General features: G+C 35.2%; 1 protein-coding gene and 1 pseudogene across 1 annotated transcript in view; both read left to right on the top strand.

Annotated features, from left to right (window-relative positions):
• DNAH14 (dynein axonemal heavy chain 14) overlaps positions 1-27810 on the top strand; it is a 577586-nt gene that overhangs the window by 427545 nt on the left and 122231 nt on the right. The window contains 9 exon segments of the mRNA XM_074220908.1: positions 823-993; positions 6277-6444; positions 7256-7348; positions 9721-9918; positions 15603-15764; positions 20206-20397; positions 21983-22164; positions 26198-26306; positions 26621-26746. Of these exon segments, the coding sequence (XP_074077009.1) occupies positions 823-993; positions 6277-6444; positions 7256-7348; positions 9721-9918; positions 15603-15764; positions 20206-20397; positions 21983-22164; positions 26198-26306; positions 26621-26746 (1401 nt within the window).
• Positions 2862-4123, top strand: LOC141511182 (protein MEMO1-like; annotated as a pseudogene).

A 27810-nucleotide genomic window follows, 5' to 3' on the forward strand; every position in this document is an offset into this window, starting at 1 on the left:
TTCATGATCAATTTGGGGGCCCAATCATTTAATCAATCATGAAACTACACCTATGTGTTGTGTTCAGTAGTTTCAGTCATATCCTACTCTTTGTGACCCCATTTGGGGTTTTTTTTGACAAAGATACTAGAGTGATTTGCCATTTCCTTTTCCAGTCATTTTACAGATAAGGAAACTGGACCAAACAGGGTTAAGTGGCATGTCCAGGATCACACAGAGAGCAAGTGTCTGAGGCCATATTTGAACTCAGGTCTTCCTGACTCCAGGCTCTATGTTTTATACACTGTGCCACCTAGGTGCCTAAAAATGTTTTAACAGCTTCCTATTCTATCTCTCTGTCTCTATTCCTTCTTCTAGCCAATACATCTTTCAGTGAGATGCCAAAATAATTTTGCTAATACAAAGAAACTTAACCTTGGACCATGTATCTCCCTTAAGTAGCTATCCATTGCTTTATCCTCCCCTTATCCCATGCATTTTACTATAAATGTAGATCATAGTTTGTAGAAAAGGATAATTTTTTAAATAAACACCTTTCTTTTTTTTTTATTTTTTTTGCAAGGCAATATGGTTAAGGGGCTTGCCCAAGGCCACACACAGCTAGATAATTATTATGTGTCTGAGGTCAGATTTGAACCCAGGTACTCCTGACTCCAAGGCCAGTGCTCTATCCACTGTGCCACCTAGCTGCCCCCTAAATGCCTTTCTTAATTGTAGAGCCCAGACATACCGAAGTTAATAGCAATCTGGTTAATTCATATTTTGAAATATTTTTAAAATACTTAATTAACTTTTTAAAATCTCATATTTAATTTCTAATAGCTACTCTATGGATTATTACAAGCTAACAAGTCAGTTATTGTGTCTAAAGAAACTGCTGCCCTGCTTTTTATACATGAAGCAACCCGAGTATTTCATGATCGCTTAATTGATTCTGAGGAAAGAAAATATTTTTTCCAGCTTCTTTCAACTGAGTTAGAAGAATATTTAGAGGTAAATATTCATTTTTTAAAATTTTTCATTCTTTCATTAAGAACTTTGGGCAAATGAATGCTGATTTCAGAAAGATTCCTGAAATTTGTTATCTTAAGTGTAATTTTAAAAATTGCTTTTTAAATTAAGTATATAATTATCACTTAAAAAATCACTGAAGAGTCTCCCTAAATTGTCACAAAAATTGTCAGCCTCTAGGCTCAAAAAGACTCCAAATTAAACTCATTCCTTCATCAGCGATATTTGTTGCCTTGTAGAAAACACCATTCCCTCCAGTAGCATAAGACAAAACTTTGAGAATTTAAATGAAGCTATTGTTGCTAAACAGGAAAGGAGAGAAACTTACAGAACAAGCATGGGTCAAGGGAAATAGACCCAACCCCTGCTGAGAAAGAGAAAAACTTTTTTTTAATCTAAGAAAAAGAGGTTGAATCTTTCTACAAATGTCTGAAGTTTTTGGAAGTTTTACCTTCAGTAACATGGCCAAAGTAAGAGTTTTCTCTACTGTTAGCTGAGAAGATTTTATATTTTGTCTTTTCCCTGGTGTGACAGCCAAAAAAAGTTGGACCAGAAGAGGAGCTTAGGATCCAGAGTAATTGAACTTTTTTTTGTCTGCATCCTTATCAGCGTCCCCAGGATAGTAGTGAAGGCATGAGTGCGTCCACCAGACAAGCCCAATACAATAGACACATTGAGAAAAATCAGCTTCAAGACTTTACAAAGAATTCAGCAGAAAAGTATTACCATTCCTAAAAGGAATGGTAAGACTCCCAATAAAATGACTTCTGTGAGCTGTTAGCATCTTTGTGCATGTGCCCTGTGTCCTAACTTTCTTTCTCCTGGTCTCTGTATGTTTCTTGTGGAAGAATGTGTCATGGACTTTGGAAGGAAAAGGGACTATTCTTACTATTCCACTATAGCATATTCTTCTTTATAAAAGCTAATGAAATCTGGCTGTTGAGTTGATAACAACTGATGAACAGGAAACGAAGTATACTGATGGAGGCTCATGAGCTATAAAATCAAAAAAACAAATACTACCCTCCAACCTTTTAGAGCTAATTCTGTAGCCCCAAGAGAGCACAGTAGCCACCCTCCAGAGACCTGATTTATCAGTGAATTTAGAAATTCAAGTAGCTAAAAAAAAGGACAATTACTACTGTATCTCAAATTGATAAGTACATAGTTACAGTGCTCCTTACAAAAATAGAGGTCAGAAGTCATAACATCATAGATTTAGAGCTAGAAAAGACTCTAGAGGTCATCAAGTTCAACCCCCTCATTTAACAGTTGAGTAAACAGATTGAGAGAAGTGACTGACCCGCTGATACAAGTCTGCAACATTTTAAAACTGTTCTTCACAATGATGAGAAAGATTCTAGCAAGGATAATAACTTGAACAAAAGAAATGGGAGGGAAAAGAAAACTCAACAACAAAGTATTCAGTTTACATGGAAACTGAGATCAATTCCAAAATGCGATTGCTCATGATTAAAGAAAATATAGAAGGTTCTTATCTCTTTTCCTCCACAAGACAGATACAAGAAATATTACAGAGATGAAACTGATAAAAACTTGGCAGCTGATAGATTATAAGGAATGGAGAGAAATGATGAGTTGAGAATGGCTCTGTTGGGCGGCTAGGTGGCGCAGTGGATAAAGCACCGGCCCTGGAGTCAGGCGTACCTGGGTTCAAATCCGGTCTCAGACACTTAATAATTACCTAGCCATGTGGCCTTGGGCAAGCCACTTAACCCCATTGTCTTGCAAAAAATCTAAAAAAAAAAAAAAGAAAAAAAAGATAATGGCTCTGTAGTTGTAAAATTGAGCTAATGAATTCATCCTCGTGCACCATAGGCCTCACGGGCTCCAAGATGTCCAACCAAGTGGTCTGCCGGGAAGCCAGTCACGCAGGGAGCTGGTACACAGCCTCAGGTCCTCAACTGAATGCACAATTAGAAGGTTGGCTTTCACAAGTACAGTCCACAAAAAGACCTGCTAGAGCCATTATTGCCCCCCCATGCAGCATATACTTACTGTGGGTCTTGTGCTGCTCATGCTTACAAACAAGTGGATCCATCTATTAAGCGGAGAATATTCATCCTTGGGCCTTCCCATCATGTGCCCCTATCGTGATGTGCACTCTCCAGTGTGGATATATATAGAACACCTCTGTATGATCTTCGTATTGATCAAAAGATTTATGGAGAGCTATGGAAGACAGGAATGTTTGAGCGCATGTCATTGCAGACAGATGAAGATGAATACAGTATTGAAATGCATTTGCCTTATACTGCTAAAGCCATGGAAAGCCATAAGGATGAGTTTACCATTATTCCTGTATTGGTTGGAGCTCTGAGTGAGTCAAAAGAACAGGAATTTGAAAAACTCTTCAGTAAATATCTAGCGGATCCTAGTAATCTCTTTGTGGTTTCTTCTGATTTCTGCCATTGGGGTCAAAGGTTCCATTACAGTTACTATGATGAATCCCAGGGGGAGATATATAGATCCATTGAACATTTAGATAAAATGGGCATGAGTATTATAGAACAACTAGACCCTGTATCTTTTAGCAATTACTTGAAGAAATATCATAACACAATATGTGGAAGACAACCCATTGGGGTGTTACTAAATGCTATCACAGAGCTCCAGAAAAATGGAATGAATATGAGCTTTTCACTTTTGAATTATTCCCAGTCGAGCCAGTGTAGAAACTGGCAAGACAGTTCAGTGAGTTACGCAGCTGGAGCACTTACAGTCCACTGAAGCTCTGAATATTCAGGGATACCACCTGCACATACTCATTCTCTAAATGGGGTCCCAGCCTAGCCCTTACAAAGATACAGTTCCTGGTCTTTGGGGATACTGAAACCTCAAATTAATAGAACTTTCTTCTCTTCTTTTCTAGTAGGTGTAGTCCTTCCTTAATTTCAACTCATTATAAAATGCTTTCTTGTTTAGGACAGTGGAGGGAAGGAAGACTGGCATCAAAATATTTTATGATCTTAAAAAAGTGATGATGGATATATAAAGTTATGGTGGCAAATGGTCCTTCAAATACAACATGTAAAGCATTTACCATATTCTAAATTTGCACTCTTTGCAGACCTGTGCACATGTATTCAGCTTTCAGCATAGTTTTGCAAATTGTAAACAAACAAAAAAAGGGTGGAAGCTTTTTAATAATGAAAATTGAATTTATACATGATCTGTATTAGAACATAATAAATCTCCAGTATAGTCAACTACTACCCATGTTGTACAACAGATACTTTCTATTTTAGTTGTTAATAAAGGGCTACACAACTCAAAAAAAGTTGAGCTAATGATACCCTCAGCAACCGAGCACAGTTAAAGAGTGGAAAGAATATGGTTTAGAAATAAAGCAGAGGTAAATGTGAAATTGCAAAAAAAGATACTCTCTATGAGAGTGAAGAAATGGTTTTGGGTTAAAGAGATGGATGAACTAGAAGATCAGAGTTTTTGAAAGGACATCAACATATTTAGTGAAGTGTGAGAGACAAAAGTAGTGAAGGTGCTGGGCTACTTTTTGTGAAAATTGATTGAGACACTTTGGTCAAAGATCCATATTAATTTTCAGAACTATTTTTGGAGAGTAAATTCCTCCTCCTAATAGAATTACACTAAAAATAGCTTGAACTATTCAAACTTTCATATCAAAACTACTGCAAATGTCAACTTTGCACCTTACTTATTTACACATATGGGCTGCCAGATACTGTTATTTTTAAGTGAATCTATATTACTTCAGTTGCAGTTGAGGAACTGATGAAGTATTGTATTTGAAATATATAACATTTTATATACTTCATCACAAGCAAATGTTCAGACTGAGAAGATGGTACAACTTCTAAAAATGTCTTCAGTAGATCATTGGAAGAAAGAGGCCAACTTTATTTGCCAAGTTTTCTCATTCTTCAACATGTCATTATGTTCAACATCAATCCTGCTGAACTACTATCAGACAGCATCTCATCACTTGTCCCAACCATCTTTCCAGACTCATATGAAGACATATTAAATAATATTTAGTGTTAGCTATTATTATTAGAATAACAAGTCATTTGAATTATATTTGAGTCTTAGTCACTATAATTGATGAGGGTAAGGCATCCTAAAGATATGGCCAATTGAGACATCCGAATAGATGAACAGAAAAATGGAAATGTAGAAAGGATACTGAATTGAAAGTATGAAATCAAGCTTTCTAATATTAGTCATATCATCAAATAAATCTAAGACTTTGAATGAATCACTTTAATCTGAGAGCCTTAGTTTCCCATCTTTGAAATAGGAGAGTTGAATTAGATGACTAAGGATTAAGGTTTTATCCAACTCTAATTTTTTTTATTTTATCACTGAGTGTGGTAAGCTTAATTCAAATTTTGGTAATGGAGAAACAAAAAAATAAAGTCACAAAACCTATTTGATTTGTGAATGTTACTATGAGGACTGTGACCCTTTATAGAGAAAATTACAATTGTTAAAGTCACATATTATAGTCCTTGGGATCATGTTTCCTCCAGAAAAATTAGTCTATTTTAAATATTAGTATAGATGCTAATCTAGAAATAGCAGACTTAATCACTCTTAAGAATGTGTAAAATTATGTTTTTAAATCAGAATTCTTAGAATTGCCAAAAATATGTTTCTATGCCAGTCTGAGAACTTTCCCTAAGATTGTATAAACTAATAAATTTCTCTGAACCTAACAGATGTGAAATTAAATACAAGACAGAAGTTTCTTTGTGTTTCCTTTTTTTTTTAGGTTTTTTTCAGGGCAAATGGGGTTAAGTGGCTTGCCCAAGGCCACACAGCTAGGTAATTATTAAGTGTCTGAGGCCGGATTTGAACCCAGGTATTCCTGACTCCAGGGCCCGTGCTCTATCCACTGTGCCACCTAGCCGCCCCGTGTTTGTTTTCTTTCTAATGGTTCTTCCTTTCTCCTTAGTTCTAATTCCACAACATGACTAATATGTTAATATGTTAAATATGTTAATATGTACAATTTTTACCAGATTGTCCACTTGCATGGGATGGGGGGGGGGGGAAGTAAGGGTGGTATAAAATTTGGAATTTATAAATTTGTAAAGGATTGAAAAACTACCATTAATGTTATTGAAAAAAATAAAATAAAATTTCAATAAAAAAAGACTTAGCTGAGAAGACAATCACTGGTAGAAGTTCTTAAATTTCCCCCTGTAAATACCAAATTTATATGAAGATTCTGTTTTGAAAAAATGAATTTTCTTTCCATAGATTGAATGGCCCAAGAACAAAATAATGAGCGATTTACCTATGTATGTGGATTTTTTGGATATAAACAAACCTCACAATAGAAAAATCTATCAGAACTGTAATAACCAGAAAAAACTTGCAGATATACTTTCTCAATTCCAGCTTTCATTGGGTTCAAGTGGTTTTGAGGTAATGAGATGTTATATATTCTATTGCCAGGAACTACTACCTTAAAATTTTAAGGAGCTTTACAAACATAGTGGACAGGAGCGAGGAATCCACTCTTGGAGTTTCAAAATGAGCTTTTTTAAGTATTAAGCTTTGTATTATTTTGCTCCTCAGGTGAGATATGATATTAAGGAGGAGAAAGTCAAGTTTTAGCAACTGGGTTGTAAGGAGTGATATTCAAGGAAAAGAATTAGTAGAGTTGGGAAAGTAATTTCAGACGGAAATTACACAGAGAGAAAGAATGAGGAAAAGATTCAGGGGACTCAAAGTTTTCTTAGAGACCAAGTACTCTAATATCCTTAAACAGTGAAGGTTCTATATAAGACCACTTCCTTGAGGGAACACCTCATGGGGGAAGAGGAGAAAGAGCAGCAGATTCAAGTCTCTTTGGGATTCTTCTTTCTCCTGTTTCTGAGTATCAAGCAGGTAATAGTCATTCAGCAAAGGAGAGCAAGTAGAAGAAGGGTAAACTATTCCAGAGACCAGATTTTAAAAGCAAGAATGCTACAGCTGCTGCTCCTCATCTTGTTTATATTTTCTCTGACATTGCTTTTTGCCTTTATCAGAGAGGCAGGAATAGCAGCCAGTTGCCTGACATGATCTTGTTCAAGTTTTCTCCTCTCAAATTAAAATTTAAAACATTTTAAAGGTATAATTGCTAAAATTCCTCTTTTAATTCTTCTCTCCTATTATGCTATGCCACAACTGAATTAGATATTAGTCCAAAATGGTACCACTGACATTTATTTATCCCTACCATTTCCTTTCCTAGCTTTCAAATTCAATGGTGTTCTTCAAGGAAGCCATAGAACATGTTTGCAGAGCTGCAAGAGTTCTTCGACAGCCAGGGAGTCACATGTTCCTAGTAAGAAAATAAAGTTTACAAATAAATATTTAATGTTCTCAGATTGTAGATAACTTGAGAAATTAAGTAAAAAATTATTTTCCTTCAGTATGTTTCTTAGCACTGGCCATTGAAAAGCACAATATTTGAAAGTTTATGGATTTTGACAAAAAGATTTCTTGGATGTGACCAAGTTATAAATCCATAAAACAGGATAATAGTTTTCCAATATTTCACATAAGACATCATCAGTATATAAAATAATAGCAAGTAGATTATGTGTGCAGTTGTATGTGAATAGGATGGATTTGGCACCATCTAGTGGTCATTTACATTAGTTCTTTTTTTTTTTTTTTGTAAGGCAATGGGGTCAAGTGGCTTGCCCAAAGCCACACAGCTAGGTAATTATTACGTGTCTGAGGCTGGATTTGAACTCAGGTACTCCTGACTCCAGAGCTGGTGTTCTATCCACTGTGCCACCTAGCTGCCCCCATTAGTTCATTTTTATCATCCATATGCATGGCCTGCTTTGAAAAAAATGCTCTAATTGACTTAAATAATATTATGCTGATTTCCCTAAAAGAGCAAGTTTTACTAAAAAAAGCCATTTAGACCCTAGAAGTTTAAAATCTCACACCTGAGAATCCTCATCATCATACAAATAAAGAATAAAAAGTTAGAATAAGACTGAAGTAAATTAACCTCATACCATTGAAACTTTGCAAACCAGAGCCATTAAAGCAAATGAATTATGTCTATTTTTGTCTATTATCACCAATAGGATCCAACTAAATTAGAAAACTTTTTTTTTGAATTCATAACACTACTTTCTGCCCCAGGAGTATTGGCATACATAAAGATATGAGTAAGTGATATTTTTCAGAAGTTCAGTGTTAGAGAAAATCCCAGGGGCCATCTGGTCCCTTAAAATCCCTTAGACAACATGACAAATGGTCATCCAGCCTCTGCTTGACCATGTCTAGGGCAGGAGAATTTATTACCCATTGGTTCAACAATCCATTGTACTTTTGGACAGCTAACAGTTATTTCCTTACATAGAGTTTGAGTCTTCCTTTGCAACTTCTCCCAAATACTATGAGTTTTTTCCCTTTGAGGATACCATATGATCTATATCCTTTAAAATACCTTAATGTTACCACCCTATCTCCTCTTTACTACCCCCTTCTAGCTAAATGTTCTTAGCTCCTTCAACTAGTCTCCCAAGGAAATGGCTTCCAGAGAGTTTTCAAGATACACCTGTGTGTCTGCATATGTGTATACAAGAATTATAACACTTAATATTTTTATATGCCAATTATGGGGTGGAAGGTAGGGAAGGTTTTTGTCATCCTCCTTTGATAGTATTTTCCAGTTTCTCTGTTCAATGATTTTCCTAAACTGTGATATCTAGAATTGAACACAATACTCCAGATATGGTCTCTATATCTGGTAAGACTTCCTAATGTAGACAATAACCAGCAGTTAAATAAGCAATTGTTAAATAAGAAAAAGCAAATTTGCTAATATTTGATGGGAAATCTAAAAAGATATTTTGCCATATTTGACATGATGACAACACATAAAAATGTTATTATTTCTCTATGTGAGTATTCATTTGCTAAATGTATATGTGAGTATACATATGCTGTGTATAAAGACAAAAATACTTAAAAATCAGTTTTACTTCAAATATTTAGTAAATCCAACTCTCACCACCAAGTCAAAGAAAATAGATAACCATGTAAATATATGCACAGAATTAATTAGACATCTTTCTACAGATGTTTGAAGGTAATAAGAGAGCTCTATGAATTGCCCACATGTAATTATAGGATCATATATTTAGACCTGAAGGAACCTCAGAAAAATCTAGTTTGACCCCCCTTCGTTTTACAAATTAGGTCACTGAGCCCATAAAACTTGTGTCTTTTTATTGTATTTAATTTTTTACAGAAAATTCAACAATGATTTTAAATAATAAAACATGGTAGTTCATGTAAGTGGTGGTAAGATGGTAGCCTGAACCCAAATTAATTTACCTTAAGTTTTATAAATATGACTAAACGATATATGTTAAATCTCTCCACATCATATTCAAATTTGATGAAGTATTCTCATGCTGCTTTTTTCAAAGGCTCTTTTTAAAAATGTGATGTGATATGCACAAGAAAACTATCTTATGAATCCTTGTAGTTAAGAGAGGCAAGACTGGAACACAGGTCTTTGTGCTGCAAAGTAAATTCTCCAGCTGCTATAGAATGAGACTTTTTAAAAAGCAGACTGTGAATCTAAGCTGTATTCACTCTCTACTCTTACCATAAACAAACAAAATTATTTGTTGAAAGATTTCTCAAAACATCTGTTTGTTTCATAATCTATTTTCTCCTCTAAAGATTGGAATAGAAGGATGTGGAAAAGAAATATGTGCCACTTTTGCCTGTTATTTGGAAGAGTGTAAGCTCTATAAATTATCCACAGCTCATAAATATGGTCACCTGAAATTTAGAGAAGACTTAAAAAAAGTTTTTCTACAAACAGGACTAGAAGATAAACCAACTGTTTTGCTTATTGTTGATACACATCTAACTCAGGTAAGCAGCTTTTATTTTAGCTTATTGTTTTAAAGACAGAGATGTAAAATATATGTGGTGCAAAAAAGTGACAATTCCATAAAAACAATTACTTCCTTAGCATTTTAATTCTATTAACAATATTTGGTAAGGCTATCTGAGTCATTTGATTCAACTCCCTAATGAAAGTAGAATACCTAATTATGCTGCAATTACTTACTTTGCCTAAATGTCATCTATTTTAAATCCAAAAATTTAATTTTAGTTTGCTCATTGCCTAACCCTATTTCCAGTAGTAAATCAAACATCTGAAGAGATAAATGAATTCTTTTCATCCCAAAGCATGACACCATCACTTTCCTGATTCCCTAAGCTCACAACATAAAATTATAATTTACTTCTTTTCTTTAGGCTCATCTTCCCAATATAGTCAGTTTCTTTGTTCTCCTAATTCTTTGTGAACAATGTCCCTTGAATTTTCTATTTCTTGTCATGTTCCTAACCTATAACTTCTCTATCCTGGAGTTAAGTGTTAACGAATATCATTTTATAAATTGTAATTCTCAAAATAGCTGATAAAAAGTAGACTTGTACATTTCAGGTCATGTGGTCAGTCTCAACATGAATGTTCCTCATATTCTTCTAGAGTTGGCTGGGACTTTAGCACAGAATCACAGAATTTGAGTTGATAAGGGATATCAGTGACCCTCTAGTATATTCAAGACTCTAAACAGAAAAAGTAGTCATCAAGTTCTTGCTCAGAAAACTTTGGTTGAGAGGAAAACCAAAACCTCCCAGATCAAATTTTTCTACTTTAGAATATCTCTAAGTGTTAGAAATTTTTTTTTCCTTACAGGAAGGTAAATGTGTTGCTTTTAAAATTCATTGCCCCAAGTTCTGCTCTCTAGGAACACATAGAACAAGAAATCCTTCTTTCATGTACTAGCCCTATACTTATCATGCCTTACCTTAAGCCTTCTCTTCTCTACTTTGAATCTCTCTAGATCTTTCAACTCATCTGCAATTTAAAAGTATTTTTTTCTAAACTGTGGAACCAACAATAGGGCAGCTAGGCAGAACATGGCCTTGCAGTCAGGAGGACTGGAGTTTGAAATCATCCTCAGACACTTGACTCTTACTGGCTGTAGGACCTTGCCAAATCACTTAACCCTGATTGCCTCACATCCAGGGTCATCTCCAGTCATCCCGATTCATATCTGGCCACTGGGCCCAAATGGTTCTGGAGGAAAAAGTGAGGCTGGTAACTTACCACAGCACCCACTCATTCAAATCCAATCCACATGCTTGTCATGGCATCACCCTGAGGTCATGGTCTTCTTCGAAAAATAAAAGACAAACATTACTAACAATTGAACCCAATATTCCCCATGTAGACTAACCAGTGCTAAGTTTAACAAAACTATCTCTTGCGTGGTTCTGATGGCTCTGTCTTCCTGAATATATATTCTAAGATCAAATTCTTTTTTTTCTATTATATCTTGCTGTTTACTCATAATGAGCTTGTAGTCCACTTAAATCCCCATTTCTTTTAAAGATAAACTTCTACCTCTTCATGCTTTCCTTCATTCTTGTACATTGTACTTGAGCCATGTGGGTGACTTTTCATTTATCCTTATTGAGTTTCATTTTTCTAGATTCACTCCAGTAAATCCATGGTTCAATTAACATTGATTAAGCATTTATTGTTTACCAGACACTGTGTTAATAGATTAAGAGAGAGAGTACAAATATAAGTAGAAAGAATGACTGTCCCTGTCCTTAGCAAACATAAAGGAAAGTTGAAAAGCAGAAGGAGGAATCTACAAAGGAGCATGGTAAAAAAAAGTTCAGTTAGGAGTGGAATTTGGAGGAAAATAAAGACATAATTGTCCTGGGCACTTTCTATAAAATAGAAATTCTGAAAAGAACCAACCAGATGAAGTGATTAAAGGGTAGAATAAAGGCATAGAAGGATAGAGAAAGAGTGAACTTAGATGATGAAGAGGTCACTGGTTGAATTTCCACAGTAAGAAGGCTTCTCTTGGCATGGTGGAGAGTGTCTAGAGAGTCAAGGGAGATACATCCTGGAGAGGAAGGAGGTATGGCAAGCTTGGACACTTTGCTTAAAAGAGAGATTCTTGGAGAAACCAATCCTTTAATGAAAATGACTACAGCGATGGGATGAACTTTCATAATGATAAGTTCAGGAACAAAGTGAACTTCACCACAAAGAGAAAATGAATTTCCAGGATGAGAAAGATACTGGTGGAGAAATTTCAGAGTCAGGAGTAACAAAGTTATTTTGTTTTCTCAAGTAATAAATGTTCTTAAAAGCTGAAATTTTTTAATCAGTAAAAATGGTATTTGACTGATTGGATTTTTATTTTCTTATGATCTGTGAGGGCTATATTAACCAATTTTGTCTTTTTTATGTTTTTTATAATGTCTCTGTGACCTAATAACATGGTCAGTTTTAATAAAACTTCCATGTGGTGCTAAGAAATACTTTTTTTGCAGACCCACTTAGAAAATGTTATAAATCTTTTAACTCTAATTTCTACAGCAATTTAAGTTCCATATTTCTCCTTTTGTTTAACTTTCTGTTAAACTTATACGAAACTGAAAAAAGGGATATTTAAACCACCTGTCCCTAATGTGACACTGTCTACATCTTTGTAGCTCAATTAATATTTCCTTTCTGAATTTGGACAATAAGGTAATTAAAGTATATTTATGTTTGTTAGTGATATGAATTTGTTGACTGTAACTCCTTCTATCTAAATGGAATCAAAACTTCAAGGTATCCATTCTGGCCTCCTTTCTCTTGGCAATTTCTACCACTGCCTTATAGAGCTTGCTCTAGGGATTCCCATTTTCCATTGTGTCTCTCTCCAGAACAAGGGCAGTTCCTGTAGCGACAGAGAAGTCATTGCCCCACAGAAGGACCATTCCACCAACTTGTCCCTGATTATTTAGCCCACCACTGATCTTTATATTCCCTTCACCCTGGTTGCCTTCTTTTCTCCATTTACCTCAAAGTCTCCTCCTTGGGTCCATGCCTCTAACTCTCCCAAGAATCAGTTGGCCTCAGAAGTTTCAACTTCATGCACCAACCTCCCTTTCCTACACCCTGAGGTAGAACAAGTTGCTTTTTCCAGCACCAGACTCTCCAGACTACACCCAGTACAAGATCTTCATCTACATTCAGACAACATCCCACTTCACCCATAGGAGCATTCATAAGTAGAACCTACTTCTTCTACCAAAGTAAAGCCTACTTTCCCTCCCCAAGTTTTCAGTCATTTCCCCCTCCTCTATAACCTCACCCCCTATAGCTTTTCTCTTCCTAAGACCATAGGTTCACCTTCCTGGCCCTTAATTTTCCCCAAGCACATAACTCATTCTATTTCCTATCATTCACCATCCCATTTTATAATTTAGTCCCCAAAAACAAAAATACAAAAACCTATTGATTCAGTTTTAGGCAAGGTATCACCAGGTTCTGTCCATATTACTTTAAATCTACCTCTTCAGGGTTACCTCCACTTGACTTCTACCTTCACCCTTATAGCTTACAGTACATTTAGGAAAAAAGTCTCTCTGCTGTCATTATATTGTTGCTGCCCTTTTTTAGCTACTATATTCATTTATTCCTCCTGCATTTCTGCTATCTGGGCTATTCAGAAAGTAAATAACCTCTTTAGATCTGATTTTCTTTCTAAGAATGTTCTAGATGTCCATTTATTATTGAATGTTCATCTTTTTTTCATTTATGGTTAAGCTTAGATTTGGAGGATGAATTCACCCTGTACTGCACCTTCAGTTCTATTGTTCTTCAAAACACATTATTCCATTCCCTCCTGCATTTTATGGTGGGTATAGAATGGTCTTGTATTATCTGAATTGTCTTTCCTTTGTATTTGAAGATCTTTCTCCTGATTGTGTGCAGGACTTATTATTTCTAAATAGTTTAATTAATTTAAACCATTACATATATCTTATTGTTTGAAGGTTTTTGTTGGGTCATTTTTTTTTCCTTCTTGAGACAATGCTTCAATTGGTATTTCATTTTCTAAATTCAGAAGTTCTGGATAATCTCTTTTATTATGTTCTGCAGTATGGTTTTACAGTTTTTTGTTCTGTCTTGATCTTCTAGAAAACCTATGATCTTTGGGTTGTCCCTACACATCCTGCCTTTTAGATCAGTATGTTTTGTTTATAAAATGAACGTGTTTTCTTTTAATATTGTCTTTTGATTCTCTTCTTCAAGATTTTCCTTTACCTCTGTGTGTTTGCATTCCCAATCTATTTTTCTCTCTGGTTTCGTGAGTGAGACTTTCCATTGTATAGATTTTAGCTTTTTCTGGTTCTTCCCATTATTTTTGATGTATGGGACAGAAATTCTGTTCTTGTATTTCCCATTTATTTTTTTAAACCATACAGGAAGAGCATGTGGTGGTTTCATATTCTCCACCACAGGGATCTCCATCTCATCATGTTGGATCATTTCCCCTTTTCCACAGTGTTTTTACATAAGCGCCTGAACACATTTATTACATCTGGAGGCCATATTTCCTTCTACTGTACTTGCTTAGGTGTGAGGGTTTTGTGTTTTCTTTTTCATGAGATCTTTGATAATGTCAGTCTTTCTCTTCCTTACTACTCACTTTCTCACCCCCTGATTCAGTAGTTTGCTTCAGAGTTGGATCTCAAAGTCTCTCAATCCCACATGCTAGGCTATTTATGCTTTGCCAGCTTGGGTCTCTTCTTCGAGTACCTTTTGGGAGGACAGAATTGACTCCAGAAGATTGAAGGCTCTTTCCTTCAGGCTTAGTAGAGTGCTGCATAGCTCTCCATACACATATAGTGTCTTGCCCCACGTCTTGGACTCTGACATCTTTGGTCCAGCATCAGCATTTCAGAAAGCTGCCTAGAGATATGGGGTTGGTTTCAGTAGTTTAGGTTTCCGAAGCTTTAGGAGGAGAGGATTGAGGTATGGTATGGAGCCCAGATATGTGTCCTACTCCTTTCCCTCCATTCCTGGATCTCCTGCAGAAATGGCATGGACTACTGTTCTGAATTGCTCAGGTTGTGTTGCACCAGGAACTTTCTTCTCCTGGTGCTACACCTTATCATGATGTATCTTTCATTTGTCTAGCAAACTTTCATAGCCTGGAAGAAGGATCTCCAAAGTGCTGAAGAAGAGGAGGAAAAATGGAAAGTTGGGTTGGGTTGGGGTTGGGGTTGTTTTTTGGGGGGAGATTATAAGGAGGGGTGCTAGCCTATTCCAATTACTTGGATTATCTAAGACAGTCTTGCTGCTGGTGGTCCAAGAATTGGGAGTAGAGTGCTAATTGAGTTCAGGGTATGTAGTAGTTCATCATGGAAATGATGGGGTGATTTTTTTTTCTTTTGGATTCTGAGTATCCTGAATTATAGAGACAGATTGAGTTTCCCTTTTTGGCACATAATTTCTGTTTGAAGAGGTTTGAGGGGGTTGAGGGTATAAGAGAAAATATCGTCTCCTTCATCCTCTTGATCACATGACCTATTTGGTTGATTGGAATTATGAATAGAGTATCATGATTTACCACCCTCAGTTTGCCTACTCACTATATCTCTGATAATTTGGTTTGCCTTAAATTAGAAAATACGTCTAATTAGTAATTTCTGATTTTAAAAAAAATATGTTTTTTTCACCCAAGGAGTCTGTTTTAGAAGAGTTGAACAGTATTCTCAATTCAGGATGTGTGCCTGATATATTTGAAAATGAAGAGCTGGATACTATAGCAGCAGCTATCAAAAATCTTCCTGGTGAAGAAAATTATTCTGAAAGCAGGCAAGCTTTGCTTCTACACTTCCAAAAGGTATTGTTTACAGTAATTTATTTTAACAGACTATGAAGTCACATTAAGGATGCATATTTGAATCCACATTGTTTCCATGCATGATTTTTAATTGATGTTTTCAGCCTTAAAATGAGCTTAGTAAGTCAGATCCATAATGATTTTGTTTTAAGCTGTTCAATAGTTTTTAAACAACATAACCTTTGAATTCTTGACATTCTCATGAATTTAGCATCCAGAGATGTGTCCATCTTTAGTAATATATGTGAGTTTTGCTAGATTATTTCACAGTCATATTATTATTTGATTTTTACCATTAGTCTTTAAGACTTTCTGTTTAACTTTCATGGTATCTCTTATTTGACTTTTCTTGAGGGAAGCTAGACTGCACAGTGGATAGAGCACTGGTCTGGGAGTCATGAGGACAGGAGTTCGAATCTGGCCTCAGACACTTGACACAAACTAGCTGTATGACACTGGGCAAGTCACTTAACCCTGATTGCCTTGCTTCTGGGACCATCTCTAGTCATCCTGATTCATATCTGGCCACTGGACTTAGATGACTCTGGAAAAAGTGAGGCTGGTGACTTAGCACAGCACCCCCTCACTCAAATCTAATTCATGTACTTGTCATGGTATCACCTCCCTGATTTCATGGTCTTCTTTAAGAATAAAGGACAAACATTATATTGATGTAATGATTATGATGATGATGTGACTTTCCTATTAATGGCCTTAAATAATTCCCTTTTCCCCCCCATAACAAGGTTAAACTTTTTGTGTGACTTTCTGAGCCACCCATCTGACCCAACCCTACTCATTCAATCCTATTCCCTTCAATTCTCCAACTCTGTCATTACATCTCTTTATTCTTGGCACATGCCATGGTCATTACCTTTCTGCCTTTGCTCATACTGATTTCCCCCTCTGAAATATTCCTTCTTCCCCTCCACATACCCTAAATCTATTCATTCTTCAAGGTCCAACCTAAGTTCAACCTACTTCAAGGATTTTTTTCCTAACTATTGCCATCTCTCTTATTGATACCATTTAGTATTTTGTGGCATGATCTGCCAGTACCCCTAGATGAAGCATAGTAAGAAGCAATCATTTCTTTCCACCATTATGCATGTATAGATTATTCGAAACCATTGACTACATAACACTTACATGCTAGTGAAGCTAATACTACAGAATGCCTTCTGTAGATGATGCATTCTTTGGCAATGATCACTTTTATGAAAGAAAAATTCAGTAGAGACTGAAAGTCTTAAAATTTATATATCATATTTCAAAGTAGGTGCAAAGATGATTTGATTCTGGTCCCATGCCTTTTATGATCTTAAGCATGTCACTTTACTTCTGTGGAATTCAGTTGATTTATATATAAAACACTGACATATCTGAATTCAAAGTTATTGAACTGGTTCAGCTTTAACAGGATTACATCTTTTGTTGGATATTAGTAAAAAATATGGAACTCAATGAGGGTATCACATATTATTTTACTTCTGCAAAGTTTTGAACTTTTGTTTTAAAAATCAGATACAATCACAAAATCTCAAAAAATAGAACTATGAAGAGAAAGGTAACAAAAACACCATCATATCAAAGTGCCATATTGCACACATAGTTGTTTCTGATCATTTCAAGTATGTTACTCTCTCTAATTGCACAGTAAGCTCATTGTGGACAAATCCCTTATACTTCCTTTTTTTGTATCTCAGGCAGCCTTTAGAATATTGCTATGCACAGAATAGATATCTTATTAAATATTTGATGGTTGATTGGACAAATTACAATATTTCCATTCTACAATATAAATGACATTAATTTGAGAAATAAAGAGATAATTAATAAAAATATTTTCTGAAAATGGGATTAGGATAAAGCATACCTAATAAATATTGATAAGAAGGTATTTCCTTGGACTTCTGGGGGAAGGAGCCAAGATGTGTAGAAAATATCAAACTCTCCCAAACATTTCCCTCCAATCAACTTTAAAATAATGCTTCAAATCAAATTCTGGACTTGGCAGAGCTAACAAAAGTGAGATGTTCTTTCAAAGTAAGATATTCTTTCAGCCCAAATGATATGTTCTTTAATTACAAGTCAATTTAGGAGTCTGAATAAAGAAATCAGTGACATGGGGGTGGAGGTTGGCATCACAACCCACATGGATGAAACACCAATAGTGGCCACAGAAACAACAATAGCTTTGAGAGTTTTCAACCTGGAGGTATTAAAGGGACTTGGAAACTTATTAGAAAGAGATTACAGGGGACTCCTATGCAACATAAGATTTACTGTTTGGAAAATCCATAGCATCTAACTTATTTCTTGGGCTAGGTGGATAGAGTGGACCCTAGAGTCAGAAGTTCAAATCCAGCCTCGGGCACTTGATATTTACTAGCTGTGTGATCTTGAACAAGTCATTTAACCCCATTACCCTGCAAAAAAATCAAAATATATAAAGATAACCCATTTCTTGGACATAATTCAAGAGCTGGGACATAGTTCAAGAACTTCATATAAAAGAAGCCTGTAAGGAAGACTTTTTTACCACGGAGGGGGAAATGATAATGTGGGTGTTGGACAATGCTTTCACTTACATCTAAATTGGTTGAAGGAAGAGGAATAATTCTATGCATACATACATATATGCTCAATTGGTAATAAAAATCATCTTACTCAATAGAGAAGTAGTAAGGGAAGTGGTAAAAGGAAGGACAGATAAAAGAAGACAGTGATCAGAAACAAAACAGACTTTGGAGAAGGGATAGGGTGAAAAAGAGAGAAGGATAAACAGAAGAAAATAGAATAAAGGGAATTACACAGTTAGCAATCATACGAATGAGATGAATTCTCCCATAAAATGGAAGCAGATAACAGAATGATTTAGAAGCCACAATGCAATAATATGTCATTTAGAAGAAACATACTTGAAATAGAGATACACAGACTTAAAATAAAGGGCTAGAACATAATCTATTACCTATCAACTTGCATTAAAAAAGTCAAGAGGTAGCAATCATCTCAGACCAAGCAAAAGTAAAAATAGACTTAATTAAAAGAATTAAACAGGGAAATTATATTTTATTAAAAAGTACCATGGATAGAGAAGTTTAATATCAATATTAAACATATATGCACCAAATGGCAAAACATCAAAATTTTTAAAGGAACAGTTAAATTAATTCTAGGAAGAAATAAACAGTAAGATTATATTAGTAGGGGACCTCAACTTTCTCATCTTAAGAGTAAGATAAGTCTAACCATAAAATAAATAAGGAAGAAGTTAAGGAGATAAATAGAATCATAAAAAGTTAGATTATCTGGAGAAAACTGAATAGGGGTAGAAAAACATAAACCTTGTTCTCAGCATTACATGACAATTTCACAAAAATTAACCTTGCATTCATGCATAAAAACCTCACAACCAAATGCAGAAAAGCAAAAATATTAAATGCACCTTTTCCAGATCATAATACAATAAAAATTACATTCAATAAAGGGCTATGGAAACATGGATTAAAAATTAACTGGAAATTAAATACTTTAATCCTAAAGAATGAGTGAGTCAAAGAAGAAATCAGAAACACAATCAAATCCCAGTACCAAAAATGAAAAGGATAAATGCACCACCTATGAAGATGAAATTAAATCAATTTTTAGGATTTATTTTTCATAGTTAAAGGCCAGCAAAACTGACAATCTAAGTGAAAAGGATAAATATTTGTAAAAAAAATATAAATTGCTCAGATTTACAGAAAAGGAAATAGAATATTCAAACAAACTCTATCTCAGAAAAAGAAATAAGATGCATAAATTAACTCCATAAGAAAAAATCCCCAGGACTAGATTGATTTGCAATGAATTCTACCAAACATTTAAGGAATAATTAGTTCCAATACTATATATTAACTATCTGGGAAAATAGGCAAAGAAGAGGTCCTACCAAATTCCTTTTATGATACAAATAGAGTTTTGATACCTAAACCAGGGAGAGCAAAAACAGAGAAAGAAAATTGTAGACAAATTTATCTATGAATATTGATGCAAAAAAATTTAAATAAAATACTAGCAAGAAATAAAATACAGCAATATATCACAAATATGTTAGAATATAATCATATATCACAAAGATAATATGCTGTGCCCCAGTGGGATTTAATACCAAGAATATATAGTTGGTTCAATATTAGGAAACTCTTTTAACATAATTGGCTTTAACATAATTGGTTAAATTATAGAGTAGGGCCCTTGTTTGAGTACAGGTTGGGTAAGGTGGTCAATTCCAACTCTGAAATTCTGTGATTCTGTGGTAGCCTTTCAGCTTTACAACACTAAGATTACAAAATTAGTTGCTTACTATCTGAAAATTTTATCTCTTGAAAGAACTGAAAAAAATTTTAGAGTAACACTTTCTTTTCATGTAACTAACTTAATTCTTTATATACAGAAAATTATAAGAAATCTTCATATTTTTATGACTGTAAGTCCTGAAGGACCCAATTTCCGTCGAAATTGTCGAGCATACCCAGCCTTGGTTACTTGTAGCACAGTTGACTGGTATGAGAGGTGGCCTGAAGCAGCTCTTTTTGCTGTAGCATCATCTCATTTGAAGCAAAAACATGGCCTGGAGTTCAAAAAGGTAAAATATAAAAAAAGAAACTTAAAAATTTATTTTTAAACTCTCTAAAAACATTAACAAGGTATGAATTTTTATTTGTTGATAGTATCTGAGCACATTTCCCTTCTATATAGTTATAATTCCTGGGTGAGGAGCAATTTATTATCACAGCCCTAACACCTCAATATTCATTTCTTCCTAGTCAGATCTTTCCAGATTTATCCACCACCAGGGAGAGAAAATTATCTCAGGTAGAAATAAGAGCCACTACCTTCATTCCCTTCCTTATTTGTGCCTCAGGGGTTAGGCTGTTGTTATTTTCTATATTATACTATACTGTTGATGACTATTAAGGTATCCAAACAGACTGGAGGCACAAAACAGAATCGTACAATGATGAGAATGTTACAGACCACTCCTGGGTAGGCCTACTTTGCTCTTACCACTCAATGGATAAGCAAGAAGCAATCCATCAAATACTAGCTAAAGAAAGAGAAGAGGAGTTAAGATTCAATAGCTGTTAGAGAACATTAAAGATGCACAGGAGTGCCATCACACTTGGAAATAACATATGGCCCAGGGAACCAATAAGAGAGCCACACCCTCAAGTATCCAATTGCCGACAAGCCAAAAATAGAAATTGAAGAGGAATGAAAAGAGAATAAAGACATCATGGGAATACATAGAAGAACACTGGTCATATGCATAGAGGAATCTAGGACCAAAGATAAAACAAGACTTACCTCTCAACTGAACAAAACTAGACTCTATCATGTACCTGGTTTTGCCTATCTTTATAGGATATATCCTATAAGGAAGTCCTTTGTTGTCTCATAAGCAATAACCCTGGGTTCCTAAAGACTGCAAGCAAAGCATTCCCTCTGATAAAATTCAAGAAATTTACAAATCTGGTTCAGGCATGGATTGTGGGACTTTTGTCCAAGAACCAACCTAGCTAAATACAAAAAAAAAAAAATCTCAACACTAAATTGTTCACTAGACTGAATTGTTTTTTGACTATGACAACTCATCTCTTAACTTGTAAAGCAGTCACAAGCTGGGTTACTAGACGGAATAGCCTCTATAGAACCCAGTAGGTTTCCCCATATCCTTTGATATCATTATAAATTCTTCTGCCTGTAGTCATTTTTGTTGAATTAGTTTGAGAATTACTACTGGGAAGAAACCTAGGAGATAAAAAGAAGACTACATACCTAAAGCACAGCAAATCAAACACTCCCAAAGAGAACCTCAAAATTCTTAAATTGAAGAGAAAGGAAAAGCTATGATTGACATGATTCCTTGTTCTGAACTTTTCCCTCTTTTTCACTGCCCTTTTCCCCACCTCTATCACTCAATACTTCAATCATCAAATTTTCCAATATCATGTTTCCCATTCCCTCAGAGTAACATCCTAGACCAGAGTACCAATAAACTAATTTAGGCACTTAAGAATGCCTCTCGCCTTGGGCAAGCCACTTAACCCCATTTGCCTTGCAAAAACCTAAAAAAAAAAAAAAAAGAATGCTTCTCATATTAAAGATTTCACAAAATGTTTTTTTCTCTGTTTCAATCATAGTTATTTTTTCTGATTATTCCTTTACAGGATTTAATACCGGTACTTGCCCAAACATGCGTTCAGTTCCATAATACTACTATTGCTATGAATACCAAATTTTGGGAGGAAACTAAAAGATATTATTATGTCACACCAAGTAGCTATCTGCACTTTATAAATACCTTTACACATTTCCTGAAAATAAGGGAAAAGAAAATTATCTTCAAAAGGTAAGAATTTAAAATCAAAATCAAATTAGAAATTTGAAAATTAGAAATTAGAAATTAGAAATTAGAAAAGTATTATAGAGTATTAAAAATTAAGTTAGTATTATTAAAATTATTAAATTAGTTTAAAAATATTATAAATTTTATATATTTCTAAATTAAAATTTAAGTTACATAAAATTATCAAAATATACCATTAAAATTTATTAAATTATAAAATAAAATTTGTATTAAAATATCATGAAGCATTAAAATTAAAATTATTAAATTATTGTTATAAAATTATCATAAAGTATTAAAACTTTACATGAGTCAAGAAAATATGTATCACTATAATATGTTTACAAAATGGGAATAGCAAAGAGACCTCTGCAATCTCCCTGGAGCCCATTACCATCCATGAACTGAGCACTCTGGAAGCAGCTGCCAGGTGACTCCCTTGGGCCTATCCCTGATCCCCCAACCAGGGTCGGGTCTACACTGAGGCCTACACTGGACTGGGCTGCCTTCTCACTCTGGTGCAGCAGAGTTTTCTTGCTGAGTTTCCCAATTGTCATTTGCAATCCCTGAGCTGAGAGGTCTAAAAACTTCAACCACTACCATGGACACAGGTGCCCATAGTCCCAACTGCTCTGCAGTGTATTCCTAGATGTCTGGGGCCTGGGCTGCACTGTGGGTCATTTCCAGCCCCTGGGACCAGGAGCAGACCTGGGAGCCACCCAGCACCTGCTTCTAGAGTGCTCAGCCCACAGATGGTAAAGGGGTCGGGGGAAATTGCAGAGATCTCTTGCCTTTCCCTAAGGCAAGACCCTGTTGTTTTACCCATACTCAGATCCAGGTCCCAGTCTGGGGCCCCAACCTCAGGAACAAGAACTTTACTACCATAGCAGAGCAGGGACTCAGTTTCAGGGTAGAAAAGAGTGCTTGTGGTCATCCACAGACCAGAGCATAAGCCAGGATAATAGTCAGAGCCTTTCATAAGACTTTGGAGAAATTGAGGTCCCTGAGGGTATCCCTGAAAACAACTGCAACAACCCTCAATAACTTGGGACAGTGCATCATCCACCCTGGGAGTAGAGCCCCACCTTAACAAAGAATGAAAATCAAGTTACATAATGGGGAAATGAGCAAACAACAGAAGAAAAAAAATCCAATCATAGACAATTACTTTGGTCCTATGGAGGATCAAAATACACACTCAGAAGATAACAAAGTCAAAGTTCCTACATCCAAAGCCTCCAAAAAAACTACAAATTGTTCTCAGGCTATGGAAGAGCTCAAAAAAGATTTTGAAAATCTATAAGGGAGGCAGAGGAAAATTTGGGAAGAGAAATGAGAGCGATGTAGGAAAATCATGAAAACCAATTTAGCAACTTGGTAAAGGAGATTTTAAAAAATGAAGAAAATAATATCTTCAAAACAATTTGGGTCAAATGGAAAAAAACAGTCCAAAAGCTCATGAGAAGAAGAATGTCTTAAAAGCAGAGTTGACCAGATGGAAAATAAGATATAAAGCTCTCTGAAGAAAAGAATTCCTGAAAATGTAGAATAGAGCTAAAGGAGCCTGATGACTTTGTGAGAAATCAAAAAACAATAAAACAAAACCAAAAGAATGAAAAACCAGAAGAAAATGTGAAATATCTTATTAGAGAATAACTGACCTGGAAAATAGATCCAGAAGAGACAATTTAAAAATTATAGGACTGCCTGAAAGTCATGACCAAAAACACAGCCTAAACATCATATTCCAAGATATCCTCCAGTAATATGCCCTGATATCCAAATGGCAGAGGGTAAAATAGAAATTGAAAGAATCCACTAATCACCTCCTGAAAGAGATCCCAAAATGAAAACCACCAAAAATATTATACATAAATTTCAGAAGTCCCAAGTCAAAAAGAAAATAGTACATGCAGCCAGAAAGAAACAATTCAAATATCATTGTGCTGCAGACAGTAAACACAAGATTTAGCAGCTTCTACATTATTATAGGCCTTAGAATACGATGATCCAGAAGGCAAAAGAACTTGTATTAAACCGAGAATCAACATCTCAGCAAAACTGTATATTCTCTTTCAGGGAAAAAAGATGGATATTAAATGAAATAGGGGACTTTTAAACTTTCCAGATGAAATATCCAAAACTGAACAGAAAGCTTGATCTTCAAGAATAGGACTCAGGTGAAGCAAAGAGAGGGTGAACAGGAAGTGAAAATTATGAGGGACTTAATGATGATGGACTACTTATATTCCTGCATGGGAAGATGATATTGATAGCTCATGATTCTTTTCATATATTAGGGCAGTTAGGAGGAATATATATATATATATATATATATATATATATATATACACAAGGCACAGGAGGGAATTGAATTTATATTAAAAAGATGGAGTTAATGGGGGTGAAAGAAATGTTCTGGGAGAAAGGGAAAGGAGAGGTAGAATAGGTTAAGTTATTTCACATAAAAGAGGCAAGAAAAAGCTTTTGTAATGGAGTGGAAGAGGAGGAAGGTGAGAGGGGGTAAGTGAGCTCTCACTCTCATCGGAAATGGCTCAGAGAGGAAATACAGATTCAATTAGGTATAGAAATCTATCTTACCCCAGAGGAAAATAGGAGAGGAAAAGGATGGGAGAAAGAAACAGAGGGAGGGAATGGAGATATAGATGACTGAAGAAAGGGAAGATTGTGGGAGAGTGTAATGAGACACAACATAATTTTGAGGAGGGAGAGGGTGGAAGAGAGAGAATAGAATAAATGAGGGGGACTACAGGATGGAGAGAAATATAGCTAACAAAAGCAACTGTGGGAAAAAAATCAAAACAATTTCTCTGATGGACTTATGATAAAGCATTCTATCTATCTATCTCAAAGACAGATCTGATAGTGTCTGAATACAGACTAAAACATCCTTTTTTTAACTTATTTTTTCTTGAGGTTTCTCTTTCTTTGGGGGGAGGAGAATGTTTACTTTTACAACATAACTATTGTAGTAATGTTTTTCATGGCTACACATTTTAACCTACACCAAGGTAACTTACTTTCTCAATGAGGGGAATAGGATGGAAGGAAGGGAGAGAATTTGGAACTCAAGGTTTTGGAAGTAAATGTTAAAACTTGCTTTTGCATGTAACTGGAGGAAAAAATAAAAAGAATACTGAAGCTGAAATCATGCCTCAAAAATTTACTGGCTATGTGATCCTGGTTAAGTTACTTCATCTTTCTTAGTCTCCATTTCCTCAGCTATAAAATAAGGAGGTTAAACTCAGCAGCCTCTAAGATCCCTTATAGCTCTATATGTATACTCTAATGTCCTTACTGATTTGATTGCTTCTCTGGGTCTGTAGTTAATTTCTGCATTCCTGTGTCCAGTGTACCATAGAATATAATATATTATATAGCAATATGAATCTGATACTATTGATTCACATATATTCTATTCAATCTCATATTGCCAATTAAAATGCATATCACATTAGCATAATCTTATGTTCTATTTCTTGTATCTCTGGCAAAACCTCACATTGTAGCAAGCAATTGACAAGACTTCCATTTGGCTTAAAACAACAGAGAATAGTTCTAATTGAGGAATTTTAGGCATCAGCAAATCAAATGGGATTTTATTTTGTGGGATAGAATCCTCCCAGGTATCCCTGAAATGGAAGCTTATTGTCTCATTTACCACAAACCCCCTAGTTACGTACAATTGCACATTTTGTAGTTCTTAATATTTTTCTTTCTACATATTATTATACACTATCTCCCCTAGAGATTATGAACTCCTCACAGGCAGGAGCCAGGTCTTCTGTTTCCATGGGAACACCCCCCCCTGAGCTTGTACTACCATGCCAGTACACAGTGGGAACTTGAGAAATTCTGGTGACTGATAGTCATCTTTAAATTCTGAAGTGTTTCTAAGCTATATTTTGGATGCAAATGGTTTAAAAATTCAGTGCTGCATTCTTCCAGTAAATAGGCCAATTGAAGGAAATACAAAAACCCCACTTTACAGTTCTTTGATATTTACCTTCTTCAGGGAACGTTTGAAAAATGGCCTCTCAAAGATTCTGGAAGCATCAGTGCAAGTTTTGAAAATGCATGAAGAGCTTATCATCCTCGGTCCTCAAATAGAAGAAAAAACTAAGGTATCCTTGATTGTAAATAGATGTTAATTAAGGGTTTCCTGCATCTTTAAAACATCAGTCAGGAGTTTGTTTTCATAGCTTGTGATCTTTATGTTATTATCAAATCAGTTCCTATCATCAATTTACATATATTGTTGATAGGAACTGATTTACATATATTGTTTGAAGGAAATTTTGTTCTGCATTAATCTTCTCAAGACACAAATGCATCCTGATTTCCTTGAAAAATTTGCTAACTCCTATAATACTGGAAACCAATCTGTTCAGATAGATTCTATGGAAAAAATAAATAATATTAGTTTCTTTTTCTTCAGCAAACAGATATCCTTTTGGAAAAATTACAGAAAAATTCACAAGTTGTGCAGCAAGTACAGATCCTTGTAAAAGAGGATGAAGAAATGATGGCTCGGGAAATACAAATTGTAGATGAGTATGCTGAGGTAGTATTAAATTTTATCAAAATTATTCCATAAACTCATAATGTACTATATACTGAGTTAAACAGGATTCAGTTCTGCCTCTCAGAATTCTGAGCATTACATATACCTAACAATGACTAGGTCAGTTAACTTCAGTAAATAAATAGAATGGGGGGCTGGGCCAAATATTCTCTGAAATCTCCATCTTACTCTAGAATTCATCAACATCGTCATTATTAAAGTTAAATATGCTATGTAATTTAGAAGTAAAGTAAGCTATAAATACATATTATAAACCTGTAACTTTTCATGTATAGGTCTCTTTTTTCTTTTTATGTATATGAAAATACCTATTTTATCTTGTGTTACTGCTCAGAATAATTTTTTAAATGAGATTTTATCCCCCAAGGTTCATCTTAAGTACTTCCTTGCACCAGGAATTATAGAAATTTATAAAACAAAAATTTCCTCACAACATTCCTTTCAGATAGGGTGGAATGAGTATTTTTATTTCCATTTCACAAATAAATATACCAAAGTTCAGAGAAGCTAAAAGATATGAAACATAGCATATGTGACCCATTCAGATCCAGAATTTGCCCCTAAGGATACTGACCCTAGGAGGGAAAATATATAAATATGGGAAGGGATGGGGGAGGGGGGAGGGGGAGGGGGGAGGGGGAGGAGGAGGAGGAGGAGGAGGAGGAGGAAGAGGAAGATTGTCATTTCTTAAAGTCTTTTTTTAACCAGGAATTTCTCACTAATATCTTACCATCCCAGCGTGGCTAGGTGGCTCAGTGGATAGAGCACTGGCCCTGGAGTCAGGAGTTACTTGAGTTCAAATCCAGCCTCAGACACTTAAAAATTACCTAGCTGTGTGGCCTTGGGCAAACCACTTAACCCCATTGCCTTGCCAAAAAAAAAAAAAACCTAAAAGAAAAAATATCTTACCATCCCTATTAGAACTCTCCCAAAGATTCTGTTCAAAAACAAAGTTAAAACCAACCTTGGGACTGTGTCTGTCAATATCACCATTTTTGGCCTCTTCCACCCTATCCTGCACAACCTAGCACTATTTCAGTAAT

The sequence above is a fragment of the Macrotis lagotis genome, chromosome 2 (genome assembly GCF_037893015.1).
Source record: "Macrotis lagotis isolate mMagLag1 chromosome 2, bilby.v1.9.chrom.fasta, whole genome shotgun sequence".
Taxonomy (NCBI): Eukaryota; Metazoa; Chordata; class Mammalia; order Peramelemorphia; family Peramelidae; genus Macrotis; species Macrotis lagotis.